The sequence below is a fragment of the Dermacentor albipictus genome, chromosome 7 (genome assembly GCF_038994185.2).
Source record: "Dermacentor albipictus isolate Rhodes 1998 colony chromosome 7, USDA_Dalb.pri_finalv2, whole genome shotgun sequence".
Lineage (NCBI taxonomy): Eukaryota > Metazoa > Arthropoda > Arachnida > Ixodida > Ixodidae > Dermacentor > Dermacentor albipictus.
The window spans coordinates 53,951,241-53,972,711 of NC_091827.1; the positions used below are offsets into that span (position 1 = coordinate 53,951,241).

A 21,471-nucleotide genomic window follows, 5' to 3' on the forward strand; every position below is an offset into this window, starting at 1 on the left:
GATGGTCATTAAGGGTTATGGACTGGATTCCAAGGGAAGGGAAGCGTAGCAGGGGGCGGCAGAAAGTTAGGTGGGCGGATGAGATTAAGAAGTTTGCAGGGACGGCATGGCCACAATTAGTACATGACCGGGGTTGTTGGAGAAATATGGGAGAGGCCTCCTGCAGTGGGCGTAACCAGGCTGATCATGATGATGATGATGATGACACAAGCTGTTTTAGTGACCCTCTGTGCTTTTTGACATTCAGTTTATTCTGTATGTAAAAATACATGTTATTTTTTAAAGAGACATGGTATACGAGCCTCATGAGAAAATCACTACAGTGACACTTTTCTTCCTGTTTCCGTTTCAAACAACAACATTTCCTAAGTGACTTGAAAGCTTGGTCACGGTTTAATAACTTTTCCTACATGGAAAAATTTTACCGCAAACTTATTTCAAGTACTTCGCGCTAGCACGAAATGTGATGCGAACGGCAACACCATCAGCCCTTCATGGAGCCCGGAGCTTGTATATTACACTTGCCTGAGCATCCGTGGGAGAGAGTTCTTGGTGAAGTCGCAAGGCATTGTCAGACCGGAACAGCCATTCGTGAGTCATGAAGTGCTGAAGGGACTTCATCCCTTTGCATATCTTTTGGTGGAGGTGTAAGAACCTGTAACAAACCAAATAAAGGCTGTCCGCAACAAAATCTCCAGCCGCGTAAGAAGGCCGAGTTTCAGATTTTGTAGGTGAGTGCAGCCTCCGTGAAAAAAAAATTACGTTTGAACTACGAGGAAAGCCACAGAAAATCGTAGATTTATGATACCGAAATTGAAACCTAAAAACGGCCGCCATTGCCGCTCGCCTGAGGCGGCGCATGACTCGGAACGCCCGGCTCTCCTGCAAGGCCTCCGAAATTATGCGATGGCCCACGGCTTGACCAAGAATATCCGAGGCTGATGAGTTCGGACTTGACACCTCATGCGCGAACCACCATATGTATGCGTCACTTGTTTAGGCGCTATTTAGAGGCTGTTAATAATTAACTTAGACAATTTATTCCCTTGCTCATTGGCCAAGGTACCTTCAGAAGCATGTCCTTCTAAATTATTGTGAATTGAAGCTAATGGATATGTCGTTACAGCTGGCCTTCAAGAAAATGCATAAAATTGTTTATGTGATAGTAAATAGGCGCGTGGTCGTATCTAATCGCCGGGCTCTGGCCAGCTGTACCGTACTAACTTAACGAAAAAGATGGATTACAGGAAAGGATGTATTGACAGCGAATGAGTAGCATATGGCATACCGCAGCCAACGAGAGCTAATCGCTGCATGCATGAAAAATACGTTTTTTTGTAAACCAACTGCCGTGCTAGATCTTTTCCGTATGCAGTGTGTCTTTTTTGACCACACATATGTTTTATAGGATAAGCTTAAGCACTGCGAAAGTGGCATTATTGAAATGTAGATTTTAGGCAAGGTTGACACACTTTGCCGATTACGACGTCAGCTTAAGGATAAGTATCCAAAAATATTTAATAACATCCTGATTGTGCCTTGGAAGCAACTGTTGAAACGGAAAATCTGGAGGCACTGACACATTCATCCACCTTCATGTTTTTAATATCGTCAAACTCCCACATAAGTAGAGATCATCATCGAATTTCAAAGCTCAATCGATCCAATATTGAAATCGAGTGTATCTCGGTATCTCACTGCTACGTCAGATGAGAACGCCCCATAAAAAAGTGTGTGACGATATTTGAATGTTGGCATGTCGCTTCACACCAAGACACAGCCACACAGCTTTCTGGCAAACGCTGCTGTATCTCTACCTGCCGCGAGTGGCCGGGACGTTCATTTGCAAACTAGGGCGCCGGGCGTTTCGTATCAATATGCTAGTGGAGCTAGTTTCTCAAGCGAAGCTTGTACCGGCACAAAGGGCGCCGGAGCGTGAGTCATTAGTAAGCATTCCAGCTGCATAGGCGCGCGCTCATGCCACGCGCGCGACCAATCAGAGCCGCTTCACTTTCGCCGGGGAGTGAAAGAGCAGGTAATGGTTTCGCGCGCCCTGCGCCGGCTTCGTTTCCCTTCATTTTCATAAAAGGAAAAGGACAGCCACGCGTTGTGCGTTCCCCCGAGGAACGGGCCGCCTTCGACGAGCGGCGGTGAGAACTCGTCCGCCAATGGGCTCGCCGTCGGCGCTCCGATTCAACCGTTAGAGATGCCCAAGCGCAGGCGATGCGACAGCAATGAGTAGAAGATCCAGAGGAGAGAGAGCGCGATGGGAGAAGCCATCCGCTCCGTTACTTGCGAATTACATAACCGTAAAAAAAGCGCCCTATATACTTGCCGAATTTTCAAGACTCAGCGGTTACAAGAACAATTAACAGCTACACGCACTTGAACCTGTCAAGCACAATAGGGCATTTTCGCATGCAACGAGCACACGTCCAAACATGCTACAGTGCAAGCAAACAAAGGCTCTATTTGGCGCGAGGACCCCCCCCCCTCCCCACCCTGTAAACTATAAGCTGTAAAGGCCTACAGTCGTACGTGCATCAAAAGTTGGATCAGGTGACATGTCGTTTAGTCGAGGTGGCTTATTCCTGTGCATCGTTGAACAACGAAAATACTCCTACTTTACTAACGTTTCGGCCGGTGGCCCGACATTCATCATAGGCGGGGCCGGGCCACCAGTCGAAAGGTTAATAAAATAACATGATTTTTGTTGTTAAACGTGTAATTGTTCTTATCTCATAATTATTTCATTATTTATCCTGGTTTAGCGTACACTGTCAATATCAATACATATATATATATATATATATATATATATATATATATATATATATATATATATATATATATATATATGAGCTCTCGCAACAGAGGGCAGAAAGAGCGTCAATAGCCATAGAAACGGGGAGGGGAGAAGGAAGACAACGTTCGGCTGGCTGCCTCTGTATCGGTCCGGAAAAACACCAACCGTCCCGATTGATCGGCTCATATATATGATGACTGTAGAGAAGATGCAATGACTTGAGGGCATGTGGTTATATGTTTTAGCACGACGTGCTCTATGAGCTTATATTTTGCGCAAATCCGAGAAACGTGTCTGTAGGTTGAAACGCTAGGCTTCCTGATTATTACACTGGGCAACTTTAGCTGTCTTCCACTCACCGAGAAGAAATAAAGATTTTAATCACTGGCTAACTACTGAGCACGATTTATTTTATCACTGTAAAGCTATTTCGCGTTTCATCTGGTCTCGCACCTGATCCTGTAGAATAATAAGCACAGGGATTCTGTCCACTTAAAAGACGAACCTGTGACTAATATTTCTTTTTTGTGAAGATGTGGGCAGTAAAACTCGCCACCACCATTAAGCCATAGAGACAGCCAAGCCGATGTACGACACTTGTTTAGCTGATCGTGTTTAACGCGACACTCCCTTTGCCCATGCTGACTATGCAGGAATGTCGGTGGTACCAACCTCGGTTTCTGTCCGCAGAGTTGCAAGGCCAGGTCTGCGACGCACGCTGGCACATAGTGGAGGCACCACAGGTTGATGCTGTGCCACAGCTGGCTGTTCGTCATGTGGAACTTGGGGAAACGAATCGCACTTGGCAATGGGTCTTGCAAAAATGCTTGCTGTATCAGGTCAGCCAGATCCGTAATGGTATGCGGCATCAGGTCCCCACTCCCACAGTGGTACACCTCGATGTGCTCAGGTCTGCGAGACATGTCTCGTGTCAAAGTGAAGCTCATAAACTATGACACCTTCGCAAGCGCAATCACAAGCACAAAAAAATCCTAGCAGACTTAAAAAAGGCGTGCCATCAAGGAACAGCAAAAACGGGCGGCCCACAGATTTTGGCGAAGCTTTAGCATGCGGCTCTCATGCTAATAGGGAAACGATCGTGAGCGTGGAATAACAACGCGCTGCACTGCAAACTGGAAATGCCTGGATGTCATGACATTACGATTGCTCTGGCAGGGTGGTCGCGTCTCTCATTCAGTGGTAAGCCAGCACTGTTCAAACAGCAGTGTCATCCTAAGCTTGCTTTCTGGTACTATTTTCGTCCTCTTCATGAAAGGTTATGCAGAAATCAACCACCGGTGACGAATAGCAGAACATAGCAGAAGAAACAGAGAACAGCAGGCTTCGGTCATTCTTCGGTTCTGATTTCGCTCAATGACACGGACAGCAGTCTCCCACATTGAAAACGACTAGTAGCATTTTCTTGCCTGCTTTTAATGCCATTACACGTTCTTTGAAAACTTCGCAACCTTTTCTGGGACTGATTCATCATGTATATATTTCTCTAACCGCTTTCCCGTCAACCTATGTCAAGGGTGGTCCAAGGTCAAATGAGTAGAGCATCGGCCTGCTCTGCTGGAGAAAACGTCATGCAGACATGAGCCGCTAAGCACACCGCTTCCGGTTTGTGGCACGGGCTATGCATCGCCCCTGAATAAACCTCTTTTACACCAAATTGCAGCACTGGCTAAATGCCACTCGGTCTGTGGTGCTTTTCAACGAACCTATACGATATCAGTATGGATTCCTGGGCTTGTTTCAGTACATGTGGAGCGCTTATAAATGAACATCTTTCAGGCCGAATTAGATAATGAGGTATGCGTCGCTGGGTACATGCCGCTCTGCAATGACAAAAATGACGCTTTATATTACTCCTATTTTCAGAGGAATCCAACCCGCGCACCGCATGGTCCTTCAGTTAGCGCCCCTAGATGTCCCATGGAATATTTAGGTTTATTCAATGCAACGGTCACAACATTATTGTAAAGGAACTTTTGTGTTTATGCACTGCATTCTTCACTCGATATGTTGAAACGCAAACTCTAAATGCAGAAGAATTCACCGCGTGAACGCATACGTAGCGATGTCACATGGACGAAGGCGACATATGGTGCTTATTGAGGGAAGGCTAGGGATGACCGGTGTATGCACAGAAAAGTGCGACATGCTAATATAAAGCAAATGAAATGCTGTGGGGTATATGATTCACCTATTTGTCAATAGAACTGAATTGAATTGAATTGAGTTCATTCCGCAACAACAAGGCTGCGAGGATGACCAGACAAAAAGCTGCAAGTAGCAGCTCGAGGGAAACCTGGCCACATCAAATACATGGCAACTTCAAAGCTGCCCTGTGTATAATAAACCGCCGTGCTTTAGAAACATGTCTGAGCCGACATCAAATGTTCAAGTTTTAAATAGGAATCGTAGTGAGACATGCCCATTCTAGAGGATTGGTCAAAAGCGGGCATACACCCAGTGGCAAATACTGACTACCTAAATAAAAAGAAATAAAATTAATTAAGCCATCCGTCAAGAATAAATCACTCTTTCGGCAATGTATCCGTGAGCTTTAAGTATGCCTCTGTGCCGGCGTGTTCAGATGTTATGTGGCAAGTAATATTTATGTTGCACAGATCAAAGTTGTGCGAGCTTAGTCGGCACACAGTGGTTTTGTAAGAAATATGTATCTTTATGCACTGCATCGTTCCCAAGCTATGACCAAACGCAAACATCAGTTCAAGCGGTGAACGTTGTGAGACACCGCGCTGGCAAATCACAAAGGCAATTTATGATGCCTGTTGATAGAACAATGGTGATTACAGGTGTATGCACAAATATATATCCACCAACATAGCAACTGACCCAACTGTACCGATCAGTCAGGCAACCACCCAAAATCCTGGAAAATGGACAAAGTAAGCTCAGTCAGTATCAGGTCTTTCTGTTTCTGGTTGTCATCGGTTAGCACTATGGCATTCGCTGGTTGGGTTACTGTTGAGCACAATTCATAAAATTCACATTGACATGGAGATAGAATGCAGTGTTTTTCAATGAGTCTTTCAAAGCTAAATGCCTTAGGAGCTTGCATGTGTTCCAAATCAAGAAAATATGCCTATAGTTTGAAACCTAACTCTTACTTATCAGTCTGTGCAAGGGGATGACTTTATATCGATGCCACTCGCGAAGAACATAGCATTTTAATACTTTGTCATCCATTAAGCACAGGTATCCTAACATCCATTGTGCATACCACCGTAAAATATTTGTGCGTTATCTAGGCGCGTATGTGGATATTTATTTAGTTCAAATGTATAGGTTTATGAATGCATTATAGTCCTTTATGCAAAATCTAATGTTGTCACAGGCTAATATATTAAGCGACTACCGTGGAGCTCTCAGCGGATTGTCTAGTGCAAACGCTGACTTGCCTCTTTTATGTAACGTACATAAGCTGGCACCACAAATCTTTCAATTGATACTCTCACACTTGGGTATCTCAGGGAACGAGGCAGCTGATGCTCTGAGGGCATCAGCCCATAACCTTTACTGGCGAGAACTTATGCAGGGTGTCCCAGCTAACTTCAGCCAGAGTTTTAAAATATGCGAATGCCACGTAGCTGGACAGAACCAAGGTAATGTTATTTGCTGTCACTCGGAGATAATCAAATTATTTTTTCAACTTCTCAAGTATAATAATTAAAACAAAAGTGTCAATAAGAAAATTGCAGCGCGACATGAAAAACTCCCTGTACAGCTTTCTGTTGCTGAATACGTGCTACATAAAAGATTTTTTTCGGGCGTGAAACAGCCCGCAAATGCAGACTGGCAGCTCGAGAGATATTGTGTGCATATGCGGGCTATTTTCATGCTCGGAAAAAAACATTTATGCAGCACAGATTGGTATACCTCAAACAGATTGGTAAACCAATTACAGCGCTACATAATAACCAAAGAGAAATCCCCAAAGGTTTGCGAAAAGATATCACAGTCATGCCTGTTCCAAGGAATGTTCACCCCATTCATGATGTGGGCAGAAGGCAAGCCAGAACCAAAGTCCTACTAGAGAAAGCAAAAAAAGAAATCAGGCTGGAGAAACCTTGTTTGTCGACGCGGCTTTCTTGTCAAATGCATGAGCCTTCACAGTGGTTCTTTTGAAGGGCAAAGTTGAAGTCGTCAACTCAGCTTCCACGTACACCACTCAACCAGAAATTGCAGACCAGGTAGTCATCGCATTAGCACTTTTAGATCCAATGAGATCCAGGATCCAGAGCGATTTTAGGGCAGCTGTCTGAGCATTTGTCAAACGAGACATCTCTAGACAGTTCCTGGCAATTCTCGTCGGAATGGTTGTCAAACCCCCCAAGATTATCTGGCTTGTGCTCGCGCGAACGTCAACGAATCTGCCCACAATGCTGCACAAGGACTTGCCAACCGTGCAGCCACAAGGCAAGTAGTTGCTGAAGTTCCAGCAGGGATCACCTCCTCACGTTCAACGAGCTAACCAAGCACTTCTACTTAAGGCCCAGGATCTCCCCCTCCGCACAGTAAACTAAACAGAACTCAGGCAATTACGGTAAGGCAAGGCTCTTGCAAACAATAACCTATCCGAACCCACTTCTAATCAACAAGACCTATCCGGTGTTCTGTACACCTACAACATGCGATAAATATAACGACAACATATATCTTAATCATATGCTCTGGCGTTGCTCGGCGTTATGCGAGCACAAAGACAACGCTGAAGCCGAAAGGCTGGGCCATTCGGTCCGAACGTGGGAGGGGCCCAATTCGGGCTTGGAAACTAGCGCGACCTAATGAACCATCATAAAGTTTTTCTATCCATCCATCCATGGTAAGTTGCGTTTTGTTGTGATCGCGGAACAAAAGAGGGACAGTGATGTGATTTAGGTGCAGTGTTGCCGGTTCTTCCCACAAGTAGGAGTTACAAAAACTGGAAAGTATATACACATTTTGAGGATCGAGACGTCTTCGCGTGATTCATCCTCCTGCCCCAGCTCGCGCATGGCAACGTCCATCGCCAAGCTAGACGTCGAGCTGCCATCGAAACGACGACGGGGCGGACACAGCTAAAGCGCCAGAGCTACTTTGCCGCGCAAACTGTGCTTCTCCCTCCCGACGTCAAGTCACACACGCGAGAAAATTTCACCAGGACGAGCCCAGATTGGCCTCCCAATGGACGCCCCAGGAAACCCTCTATCCAGAGCTCTGTACCGATGAGCACTTCCTCGCCGTGGCAGATGCCAATGGGCGTACTACGATTTGGTTGCGTCAGACCTTTGCCCGCGCTACCCAGTTAACTTAGCGCAGCGAACGCGCGTACTGGATAGCCCTTTGCCCAAAAGCAGCGACTTACTGTCGCGCTGTGGTGTATCTTGGTTTAATAAATCCGCGTTTAATGGCGAGCTGATTCCGGTGCCTCGCCCGCGCCGTATCGAAGTCGAACGACCCTGCTGTAGCTTAGCGCCTTTCTAGGGAGTAAAGGTGCGTCGTACGTTTTCCACACCGGCGCTTGTGCGGTATGCCTCGCGAAAACCCATCTTCGCAACCTGTAAGAAGACGTAAATAATGCGGTGGGCCTAGCGCTCTCATAACACAGGAACTAATACATAATATGGTTTGGACTGTAGTACCGAGACGTGTTCAACTAACACCGCGAGGAAACCTGTTCCTGCCTTGACGAAGGCAAGTCCCCTTGTAAAACATTTATTGCCGGCGAAATCCCCTCTTCAACCATGGTTGATAACTGTGTAGAACACTGCTTATGACTACCTCAAGTATCTTTATGACGATCTATAAGTAGCCAAAACAAAGGGTAATTTAGCAAAACGGCATTTGCGGTAATCCACATCTGTGCAACGTGTACCAATGTGCGAAGGAACGCAATGGCCACCGTTTAGGAATAACTCTAGTGGTCAAAATACATAAGTAGACTGAATGTAGCCCATCAAAATGCTCACCTTGTCTCGGCAGTGTGCCAGGCAACGCATAATAGCATATTGGCCACAACATCCGCCGGAATGATGTCCATTACATATTTCTTTTCCGCCAAAACTGATTGCAGCATGCCCAGCCCTATCTGAAAATGTTTACAAAAAAAAACATATCTCCAAGTTGAACTTTTCAGGACGTTCACAATCTCGGCACAGCATGCAATATTCCTATGGAATGCCGGAGCATAAGTTACGCTGTTGGTCACACAGAACAGGGGAACGTCTGGTCAGTACTCACCACAACAAGCAATCCGGTGCAGCCGTTATAATTGTCTACCCAACCCTAGAAATAAAGAAGAGGGTAAATTTCAGGTCAGTACCTTGGGCTCCGATATCGTGTAATAAATCTTTGAAAAGCTTTGCTCAACCTTACGTGAAAACAATGCGTATAGATACAGAGGCTTCATTTAATGCTTGAAAATTGAGCGACATTGTTGAGAGTAATTCGACAAAACCGGTCAGATAACAGAGGCGTGTCAGCTATACGCTAATGGCTTTCTCCTATCACGCGCAAGTACCAAGTTTCCCTAAAATAAGTATTTAACCACCTAAACAACTAGCTAACGATCTAACTACAGGTTACAATTCTTTAACAATGTTAAATGACGATCTAGCCAACTCGTCATCACTGTGGACAAAGGCAGAGGCCATTGGCCAAATTGCTAACGTCACAGCTGTTCATCTATCCACAATGCCATTGAACTCGCAGTATTTGTCCAACAAGAGAAGATTCGAAAGAAGATTCGAGAAGAAGGCAGAGACTATTGGCCAAATAGTATGCTAACGTCAAAGCTCTTCATCTATCCACAATGCCATTGACTTTGCGGTAACAAGAGAAGATTTGCCAACGCGTATCAGCTGCGCACTTTCTTGACGTAAAAATTATATATATGACATGGAGGCCTATGCCAAGCCCTCCTAAACCATGTGGAATTATTCGTAACTGGTGGCTACATTTATGTGGCTACCATACAACCCGCCTGTTCGTTTATGCAGAAACCGAGTCGGGATCAACACGTAGTGATGTCTCTCAGGGTGAGTGGCTAAGGCACACTTAGATCTGTAAGACCCTGCTTGTTCTCTCTGAAGTTTTACCCAAGACACTTTATTGCACCATATATGCATACATTTGCCCTTGAACTTCTAAGTTTACCTTCTTAAACTGCGTACGCAAATGCAGCGGCCAGCAGCGATAATGTCATTCATGAAAAAAGAAGTTTAATGGAATCTAGACTACCATAATACGCAAGGGCCCTTCATGCAGCCCCCGCCACGCCGAACCCCACCCCCCACTTTTTTTCATATGTAAACAAGAGGCTTTGGTCTATTGCGCATGTAGTCAAATTCATGTAGGAGAAATCATGAAACACATTTGTAGATTTCTTGCTGCATGGGCACAAATCCTTGCTGCTGGTATTTTCACGCCACATGCTATCCACTTTCGTCCAATATGTCCAAGCTCCATATTCGCCCATTGGAGACATTACAAAACCGGACACTATGTAGGTGTTCGTGACTTCCGCGAAGGATTTCAACTTTTGCAGCGATTGTGCTTGCCAGAAAACCTTCAACATCGCCATAAATATTTGTTGCTTGTCTTAGGGCGGACATATGTCATGTTTTCTGCATTCCCGATCACCACTTCTTGCCCTCAGACCTCGTTGCACTTTCAGAACTTATTGTCCCCAACCGCGGTTGCCTTCCGTCAGAATATATAAGTACACTAGTAGCAAGACATCCACCTCCCTTGTAGTGCCTCCAGCAGTCCTAGAAAAGAAGAGAGAGAGAAATGACACGGGAAAGGTAGGGAGGTTGATCAGGATCAGCTAGGTTCGCCACCTTGCGGATGAGAATTATGACTGAACGATGAGAAACAAAGAGAGATTGTCACAGTGAGCAGGGGCACATAGGCGCTGATCGTTCATTCCGCTATAAACAGTGCACCTCTAGAGACGCAGCAGTGGTTTTGTGGTGTTCCAGATCGCAGACACATGAAGCCACAATCCCAGCATATTCCCTTCTGTATAAGGTCGGTCATCTGATTGAGCTGAAGCTGTCCGAAGGGTCAGGGGCACGGTGCAGGTAGTGTTACAGGGATGACAGTGAAAGGGGTTCAACTAAGAATGGCTCTAGAACAGACAACTTCGCTTTGCTTAATGAGGCATGCGAAACCGAACGTTCATCTCTATCGATGTCCTGGCCTCGTCCACCAGTTATAGAGTTGCCTTTGATGGCCCGCCTACAGTAATCACAGTTCTGTTTCAACTGTCCCACACAACAGTATCCACGGCGACAGAGTTTTCTGCCCTGCTTGCTGCTGTATAACACGCCCTGAAAAAGTGACTCCAGAAATGTCTATTTTTCAACTTCAGAGCATGAAATTACACCTACATCACCGGACTCTTGAAAAGTTGACACAGCAGACAAGCTATGATCACCATGCATTTCTTAGTAAAGGACACGACGTAACATTTTCTTATGATAGCAATTATATCGACACTCCAGGTGCATTTCCGCCGTCGGCGTGGGCGTCACACTGAGGTTCCGTATAAAGTCTAAGTGCGATAACAACGTGGTCGCACGCCGTATGCTGTGTGTGCGAGTGAAAGTGGGCAAGAGGTGGCCGAGCATGGTGGCTTGATCTCACGCGCGCAATGCAGGAAGCGGGGAGCAAGCGCACCGTCTTCCGTCGCGCGCAATGCACCTGTGATTGGGGTGGGATGGGGGGGGGGGGGGGAGGAGAGGTTACTCCAGTGGCGGCTGCGTACGGCATGGCCGCGCGTGCCTCGTGTTGAAAGCGATCTGCGATGAGGACAGAGCAAAGGTGCACCGAGGTCGGATAGCTTTGTGTGCACTATTTTCTAGCCGCATAGTTCGCGTTGAACCAAGAGGCAGCACGAATGTCAATACGATCGCTGCTGCTGCTGCGCATCTCGGGTCAGCGTTTTGACAGCGAGCATCCGTGGTCATCGAGGAAGATGTGTTCATGTTTGTCCGTGCGCACGTGACATCATACTTGTTAACTTAGTGAGCAAGCGAATGTTTATAGGTTTATACGGCTGATGAAACTACCATCCTTACTTCGTATAGCAGTCTAATTGCTCGCTATGGCAATTGATGATTCGCCGTTCGGGCGAAATTGTGACATTTTTTAAGGTTTTGCTCAGACATATCGATATTGTTGGTCATGACGTCGTCGGTGAGGCTGTCTAGTCCGACAATGAAGGAACCAGAGTGTTTCACTCCCTTGTCCGGAACCGACCTCACAAAACCGACTTCGTCTTCGGAATCGAACCGCGATGCACACTTATTAGTCGTCTTCTAGCCCCTGGAAGTGTCGTTACATAACGCGGATTTTTACTTAAGGGTGCAACAACCGTCATGAAATTGCAGGTCTCGCACGACAATTTTGTGACGCCTCTGGCTGGCGATAACGTTTACAGAGGCCTAATTTGTCCGCATCGGAATGGGTGACACGTCTAGGAAAGAAATGACTAGTGAACATCTGGTGTGCTTTCGTCTACGTTTTGAAGTTAATCGCCGACCTTTCCGGACAGCGTCACACAGGTTAGACTCACTATCGTTTTCAGAAGCGAATATCCTTCTTTTGTGCATCGTTGGCACAGAAAGCAACGAGAGCTTTTCTGGAGTTCCTCAAATTGACAGCTCTCTGCGACTGCTTAGAGATTGGGTGCGTACTTTGCGGGCGCGTACAGCTATTGTTATTTCGCTCCATTCCACCTCTACTTTCGCTTCTTTAACACCCTCGCCGAGCAGAGGGTAGCAAATCAGACGTGGATCCCGTTAACATCCCGGTCTTTCCTTACTTTTCCTCTTTTCAAATGGATAGAGATGTCTCTCTGCCTCACCGGAAGTGGCTCTCTTATCGATGCAGTGACGATGGAAGGCCGTACAATGGCGACCGGAATGTCTCCCCTCTCTTCGAGCACCAGTGATTCGGCTACTCTCTTGGTCAGTGTGTACGTATTCGGCAGCCCAAACAAGCAGTCTTCCTTAGGGCCTGTGACATCTTTGTTTGCCGACCTGAGGACGATCAATGAGTATGAATAAATAAAACATTGAGCAAATGCAGTAGAGACGCAATTTTGCTAACCATTGCAATGCTAACGCGAACGACATCTTCAAGAGCATATTAAGGGGTTTGTCGAGCAAGGATGCGTTTGAGTAGCAGCCCAATTAATCAGAACAAGTCTCTCTTTGCCCGCCGTGGTACTTTGCCCGCCGTGTACTGTACTGTAGGGCGCGGATTCAAATCCAAATGTAAAATCGCCCGTGTACCGTGTATGCTGTGCATGTGAAAAACCCCAAGTGATGAAAATTAACCTGGAGTCCCCCGCTACGTCGTGCATGATAATCATATCGCACTTTTGGCACGTAAAACTCTAGAATTTTATTTTTTATTTCTTTTTTTATAGTAGTGTTTCCTGGAGTACGTCGCCTTCAAAAACAAAACAGCTTCCATATTCTAAATGTGTGACTTTGAAAAGCTTGAATCAAACGAGGAGGGCGATATCATGCGTACTTACTGAGTAGCTGCGATAAGCTCTTCGGCGCTTACAGGCGATGGGTATATCACCTCACATACGTCTCGCTTATCACAGTTGCAATATGCCGTTGATACATGGACGAAAGCCTGGAAGAAAAGTTCAAATATTTATAAAAAAAAAATAAATGTGTGTCACGGACTTAAGACTCTTTCCAAGAGTAGCTGATCTGACCAATAAAAAAGGTAAAGAAGACGTTCAAGTAGAAACTATGGCAGCACAGCTAAAGCGAGAAAAAGACGAAAATGTCCTGTAACTTACGCAAAGATTTGGCATGTTTTTGCAGAGATCCAGAACTCGCCTCGTACCCAAAACGTTGAGCTCAACAGCTTCTCTGAAATTAAAACATTTCACTAAGCTGACACACTCGCACACACGCACATACTCACGATCACTGACACACACGTATTTCTAACAACAGGCGGGACATAACTATTGCATTATTACGGGACAGGATAGTTGACACTTGAAATTGTAACGAGAGGTCTAGGGTACACCGGCTCCAATTATAAAAGACCGGACAACTCCCGAGTGACTGTGCATTGCTATAGAGAGCAAGGTTACCTGGCACAGTAAGTCCTCAATGAAGAATAATTAATGAGATGTATTTCATCAGTTCCAAAATAAACCAGAAGCCACGTAAAGGTAATATCGTGTCCCTTTGTGAATGTGCGATTAAACCTCCCTATTATTTCCGACACCATCTGCTGGAGTGTCCTGTCTCGCAGAGTAGTTTGGAGGCTCTGCAGAGTAGTTTTTTGTTAGTTACATTTCTGAACTGTTTCTTCAAAAACTCACTTCAGCTAATAACAGAGGACTGAAATTTACTTTGCCGTGTATGTTGTGTTTGAAGCATTGAAGTTAATTGTGGCCTGTCTCCCTGTGATGTTAACAGCAGCTAACGAAATCGTAGGTGAAATCCACCGTCAGTGCAAACTGAGGGGTGGTCTCGACATGTCTGGCACAACAGTAGCAGCATCTAAGGCTTCAAAGACAGTGACAAAACAGCATCCCTCTACGTGATTCCCACATACGCTTGTGGTTACAGTACAATGCAGCACAGAGGAGATTGTGGTATAGCCCTTGGTATACAATTTTATGGGATTTGATGCAGTCAATATGAGTGGTTTTCGGTCACAAAAATGTAGCTTGACCTCTCAGTACTGGTGAAAAATGGTCACGATGCTTGAAAAGTGGCGAATGCGTGCTACGAGGTATGCGTTTGAATCCAATTTTCCCCTAGCGATGACAACTCCTACTAAATCGGAGTAAGTTTACGTAGTGCCCAACATATGCACAGCAGGGCTTGACTCTGTGTATGCTCTCCAGAACGCCAATATTAGCTTTACGCGTGTTAAATATTACTAGCCGTCTGTAACGCAACAAATAGAGGAACATCACCCTTCACACTTGAAGTGTAGATTGCTCAGGTGTATCGCATGTTGTCCGACATGGAAATTTGAACATGTGAGCACTGGGGAAAGGTGTTCTCTTTAAATAGATGCAGTGGGGGTTCCACGAGAGGCCGTAATCGAACCCCGCGCAGCACCAATTCACAGACAGACAGACAGACAGACAGACAGACAGACAGACAGACAGACAGACAGACAGACAGACGGACGGACGGACGGACGGACGGACGGACGGACGGACGGACGGACGGACGTACAGACAGACAGACAGACAGACAGACAGACAGACGGACGGACGCACGGACGGACGGACGGACGGACGGACGGACGGACGGACGGACAGACGGACAGACGGACACACAGACAGACAGACAGACAGACAGACAGACAGACAGACAGACAGACAGACAGACAGACAGATAGATAGATAGATAGATAGATAGATAGATAGATAGATAGATAGATAGATAGATAGATAGATAGATAGATAGATAGACAGACAGATAGATAGATAGATAGATAGATAGATAGATAGATAGATAGATAGATAGATAGATAGATAGATAGATAGATAGATAGATAGATAGATAGATAGATAGATAGATAGATAGATAGATAGATAGATAGATAGATAGATAGATAGATAGATAGATAGATAGATAGATAGATAGATAGATAGATAGATAGATAGATAGATAGATAGATAGATAGATAGATAGATAGATAGATAGATAGATAGATAGATAGATAGATAGATAGATAGATAGATAGATCCCGAACTACGCAAAGGATGTCAATCACAAAAAAACGGATTACCCTTCACTTGCCTCAAAGGTTCATCAAATCTGACAGTGGCGCCAGAGTGAAAGACGACGGAGACACTATCCACCAAGGCGGCTTGGTCAAATGCACTTAGTCCCAAATTTCGCTCTCTCAGGTCTCCTGCCAGCGCTGTCACTTTTGCAAAAGCATCCGGCTGCTCTTGCCTAAGGCGTTCGAACATCTGCAAACATAAGTGTTTTAGTCTCAAGCTTAGGTGCGTGGATCACTTATTGCTTTATCACATACTAAGCAGTGGCAAGGTTGAAAGGTTGGCGAGTTGAAAAGGATGCATACTGATTAATCAGCACGAAAACAACGGAAGACACAGAGTTAGAAGAAAACAGCACGAGCGCTCGCTCTGTGTTCTAACTCTGCGTCCTCCGTAGTTTCCACGCTGATTAGTAAGTAAGCAGTACCGTACGAAGCATTTCTCCGAGCGCGGTGGCGCAAATCGCAATAGGATTGTTAGGCAGCGCCACCACTCACAAACTTTGGCTGCCGATGTGAAGATCCTTTCTGGCGCAGGCGTCACGGTTACGTGGTGTTGAACAAATTAAGGCCTGGTTTAGTTCACTGAGAACACTGGAAAAACATACTACGAACTTTGAATAGCATATAAAGAAACAGAAAAAACGAACGCTTTGTAATTATTTTCAACGCCACCTAATTAGGTGAGTAACGGCAAAGTTTTACCAAGCATTGCACTTGACAAGGTCTACCTATCAACTAATTCAAAACTTGATGGACACAGGATCATCTTGGCACAATAAGATGCATATGGTAGATTTTTTTTTTATTTCACAATACTGCAGGCCAGATTAGCCCAAGCAGGAGGGGCATGAAAACACAAATCATAACAGCACGCAAATCCAAAAGAAAGGAAAAAAAATGATGAAATTGCATGTGACATACCAGAGAATCAAAAATTAAAAGATGACAGAGCAGAAACTTAAACAATGACCATTGAAATTGTTTACTTTCTACTGAAGAAACAAAGTTTGAAGGGCCTGTTCCAAGTTTGGAGAGCGAAAAATCGATTCAGGAAGCGCGTTCCAATCAGCTGTTGCTTGAGTGAAAAAACTGCGCGTAAGTGAGTTTGTTTTAGCAAATATAGGCTGTAATAAGTGTTCGGGTCCTGTAATAATGTCGGGTCCTTCGAGTAGTGGAGTGCCTGAGGAATGAGGAGGGAGCAATGCTAAGCTTTCCTGCCAAAATTTTATGAAGGAAAGAAATGCGGTTCAGTTTTTTTACGTGTGCTAAGCAACGGGATAATATTGTCCTTCAGAAGTTGTGTTGGGGAGTCTGACCTTCTGTATTTATGAAAAACGATACGTACTGCCTTTCTCTGAACGAGCTCTAATTGATAGATGTCTTTCATAGTGTGGGGTTCCCAAATTACGGACGAGTATTCAAGTTTGGACCTGATGAAGGTTTTATAAGCCAAGAGCTTAATATGGGAGTACTTGTAGGATGGCGACCGTATTACACTTTCGAACACTTGTTTAAGAAGTTATGTTAGAAGACTGCATTTCACCAACACGCTTTATAGTCGTGCACCGATTCACCGCAGCATTTGCGCCATTCTTCCTAAATTTCTTTTTTTGGTGGCTTTTGCTGTTGGGCCAGGTCTGCGGGCTTAGTTCTACACCGCTCGTCACAGGCGCTCATAACACTCTGAAATGCTTGAATACGTAAGTTGTCGCAAAGCACAGATGTGAGCCAAAAACTTTACGTCAGAAAGGTCAAGTAATTCTTGCGCTAAGGTGAACAAGGAGAAAACTTATTGAGCAAGTTTATATCGATTAATTATAATTATTTTAATGTGCCGAAGAACAACACAACACACTTCTGGACAGAAGTAAAGATACGAAAGCTGGGAAATTATGGAAGCGTTTTATGTTAGTAAGAAAGTCGGATTGCGTGTTTGTGAAACGTCCAGGTCATTCTATGAGTCAGAGAAGGGGTCTGTTGAAATTTCCTATCGTAAAGTACTTGAGGCTTGAATGTGCTCGTTGCGCGGTCACTGACTGAACGTACATATGTACGTGTCTTTCGTAAAGATAAGACAGCTGCGAGTGCCGGTATGTTCCGTGGTCCGAACTTTTGTGCTGTGCGCTCTTCTTTGGCGCCTTGAAATAGTTATAATGAACCTGCACGATTTGTTTGCCAATGTTGGCCGGGTTGCTTCGTGAGAGACTCTCCCGTATATTATGGTGATTTGGTTATACACACAAAATGTGAGTCGTGTTGGCATCTTAGATCCAGAGTAAATGCGCAGGTAGCAGCAATCACCTGAGAGCTGAGCATCTTCTCCAGTCTCGCCTGTGGGTTCTCCCCGCGCTTGCTGCGCACGAGCAAGTAGACCCGCTTCAGGCCAGGACATGATCGCAGCAGTTTCTCCAGCAGGACCTGAAACATGAAGCATGAATATTCGCGCAAGAAACTTAAATGACTCTCATAGTTAAAAAGGTTTCACGCAATTACTGTTTTTGTATGTACGCCGTGAGTCGAAAGCCACGCGCCTCGAATCTCCTCAGGAAGGACAGACAGCACTACAGTTAATAACGTCAAAGCTTTGGGCTACTTGTCCCTGCGTGATCCAAAAGGCAATCGCGCGGCTTGGGACAAATGCCAAACACGAAGAGCAGAAAAATAGTGTGTTCGTATTCGTCTGTTGTTTTACAGCAAAGCTGTTTATGCGAACCCTGTGTCGTCGTTGTCGGACTTCGCTGAAACTATCATCATCAGCAGTAGCTCGAGTGTCGCCATCTTCTACGGTTGGCTCGTTGGCGCCCCTCGGCGCTACCGCGCGAACGCGCTCGTGCCACTGGTCCCGAGTTCGTCGTTGTCGTCGTCTTCTGTCACAGCTGGCTCTGTTGCCGCTCGTCATTCCAGCGTAGAGAGAGAGCGAGGCAGTAAACATTTATTTCTAATGAGGTGGACCGACTTCCTCGTGGGGTGGAGCCCTTAGTTCAGGGCCATCATCTGCCCCAGCAAGGCGGGGGTCTCGCGTTCGAGTCCCGGACCAGGATGAATTTTTCTTCAACTGCGAATCTTTTTCTTTCGAGGAACCCTATGGGTTTCCTTTGTAGCACTTAACTAAGTTTGGGTGGATGTCTCATTTTCACTTTATTATACATTATTTTGATCGTTGCTGTCGATTTTCATGTGCAAGCTTGGCGTGTACAGCTGTGTGCAGAACGTCTGGCGCAACTAGGCTAGCAGGGTTCTTTTACACAGAGGCTTTTTGCGAAGCCAACTTAGGATATTGTTCAAATATTCGTACATCAAGGGTCCCATTCAGAGACATAACGAGAGGGGTGGTCTTATGAATGGCTGAATTGATGATGACAATGCTAAAAGGGTGAATCGGAATAATCTATGGCAAATCTGAAGCGCGATCAGCGAGCATGTCTAGGAAAGCCGTTCAGTTCTCGGATAATTGGAGAAAAAAATATGGCTGCATGAAAGTATAGGTACAGGCTCGCAGTAGGATCCCGGTTATTGGATTTCGAAACTTTTCGAATGCACCTTGTAATGCATGCTTTAAAAGCCAACCGGCACATAGCAGCATATACATTACTTTTTGCCACATTGTTCAGGCTCATAGCCTCCGCTTCAAGCTTGAGTAGCTTCTCTCTCTCTCTTTCTTATGAGGTCGGTGAGGGTAGCCATGCGGGCGTCTGAACAGCTCATACTTTGTTGTGACGCAGGCAGAACAGCCGGACACGCAGAAAGGCACGTTGAGACAACTCAATGAGATATGGTCGTCAATTGGGCTTTTCTGCGTGAAGGTCTTTCTGCCGGCGTCACAACAAAGTAAAGGCTACCTTGAGGAGCTGGTCCAAAAGCCTGTGTCTTTGTGCCCAGCTTTGGTCCCATCTGCCTTCTACCACCGCCTACCTGCGGACGATGCCTGCGAAGGGCTTACCTTTAATGAATGTACAGGTGCCAATAACCAAACGCTTGCCTGACCCTCGACAAACTACCAGCAAGTACACTCATTACAACTGTGGTACACAACACAAGCAATGAGTACTCGCCTTTCCAATGAATCCTGTCCCACCGGTGATGAACACAACTCGATCTTGATAGAACTGCACCACCTGGGAGTCATCTTTCGAGTCGTCGACAGCAGTAGATGTTGGGCTTTGCTGCTGCTTGAGTACTTTGGCCTTCATGGCGGGAATCTGACAGTCAGCTAAAGTATAAATGAAGAGGATAACATGAAGACACATACGAAGGCGCACGCGCTGGGAAATTTCAAAGCGCAGACTACCCGGCAAATTGGCTTCGCCCTTTGTTTAAGAGGAAGCTTTAGCTCGGGCCCAACTCCAACGCGGCCAATTCAAATGCATGTAAAACAAAAAAACGCTTTTCTGAGATAACTCCTGGACCAATTAATGGAATTTGTTGCATTTGAGAGAGAAAGTTAAATTCTAGTGACTGTTGGAAACCTAATTTTTATTTAAAGCCAGAATTTTGCTACAAGTATCTTCAAAAATTCGGGAGATTGAAAAAAATAGAAGCACGATGTTTACAAATTAATATCTTTGCATCAAGAATAGGTATCACGGTTCTGTAAACGACATCCATTAAATCACTGAGAGCGGGAAAATTCTGCATGTCATTTTTTATTTTACGTTAATTTGTTATGTTTTGTACAAGAGCTCTGCGAAAGCTGTATTTCCACATTACCAAATTTTTTGAGATTCATGTGTAATATATCAATTTTGTCCGCTTTAGATGTACTATTAGGCACACTTGACCAAATTGTGATGTCATTTTTCATTGCTGAGTTACAGAGTTGTAAATTTGATGGTTTAGTTTACTGAAAAATTTTTATTCTTGCGAATTTTCAGTAAGAAAGTGACGACCTAAATCAGAAATTGGAGACCAACAGTCACTGCATTTTAAGTTTTTCTTTTAGTCTTTTTTCTTTTTACCTTTGCGCCTCAATACTTTATGAAACCTTTACAAGCTTGTTCGGAGAACCATAATTCGCTCTTTCTTCGTATCCGAGAGCACATCTTACACCAATGGGTCCCGTCATGCTTTACCCAGCCGGCATTCGTGCTTTTATTTACAGACTAAAACGATCACCTTCAAAGTGGTCGGAATGGCATTAACGTTAAATTCTTGCAAAACACTAACGAGTACCGCTCTATCATTCTGAATTAAATTTTCAGTAAATCACTCTGCGATGGGTGCTTACCCAAGGATTGGAAAGTAGCCAAGGTCGTGCCTTTCTACAGGTCTGGTGACGCACACAATCCAAGGAATAATCGTGCAATATCGGTAACATCTGTTCTGTGCAAAATATTAGAACACGTCTTCTTTAGTCACTTAGTTAACTTCTTGGAGTCGAATAACTTCTTTCATCCATCCCAGCATGATTTTCGTAAACATTTTTCGTGTCAAACACAGCTTCTTACATTTACTAATGACCTTCACGCATTCCTTGACGCTGGTCTCATCACTGATTGCATATACTTGGATTTTGCGAAAGCCTTTGATAGTGCAAACCATGAGCTCCTTATGCTAAAACTAACCAGCCTAAACATTGACCCTTTAGTACAACACTGGATGCGTAACTTTCTTTCTAACCGCACTCCATTACCCGCCGTGGTTGCTCAGTGGCTATGGCATTGGGTTGTTGAGCACGAGGGCGCGGGATCGAATCCCGGCCACGGCGGCCGCATTTCGGTGGTCGCGAAAACACCCGTGTACTTAGATTTAGGTGCACATTAGAGAACCCCAGGTGGTCGAAATTTCCGGAGTCTTCCACCACGGCGTGCCTCATAATCAGAAAGTGGTTTTGGTACGTAAAACCCCATAATTTTAACCGCACT

At 45.1% G+C, this 21,471-nt stretch overlaps 1 protein-coding gene across 1 annotated transcript in view; it reads right to left on the reverse strand.

Moving 5' to 3' along the window:
* LOC135900371 (putative fatty acyl-CoA reductase CG5065) overlaps positions 1 to 18,929 on the reverse strand; it is a 31,950-nt gene extending 13,021 nt beyond the window's left edge. Inside the window, exons 1-10 of the mRNA XM_070521972.1 lie at positions 18,906 to 18,929; positions 17,912 to 18,028; positions 15,625 to 15,800; positions 13,647 to 13,719; positions 13,368 to 13,474; positions 12,690 to 12,864; positions 9,059 to 9,103; positions 8,788 to 8,906; positions 3,479 to 3,718; positions 526 to 655 (exon numbers count right to left, since the gene is read on the reverse strand). Of these exons, the coding sequence (XP_070378073.1) occupies positions 526 to 655; positions 3,479 to 3,718; positions 8,788 to 8,906; positions 9,059 to 9,103; positions 12,690 to 12,864; positions 13,368 to 13,474; positions 13,647 to 13,719; positions 15,625 to 15,800; positions 17,912 to 18,028; positions 18,906 to 18,929 (1,206 nt within the window). The remainder of the gene's footprint in view (positions 1 to 525; positions 656 to 3,478; positions 3,719 to 8,787; positions 8,907 to 9,058; positions 9,104 to 12,689; positions 12,865 to 13,367; positions 13,475 to 13,646; positions 13,720 to 15,624; positions 15,801 to 17,911; positions 18,029 to 18,905) is intronic.
* Positions 18,930 to 21,471: the final 2,542 nt, after the last annotated feature.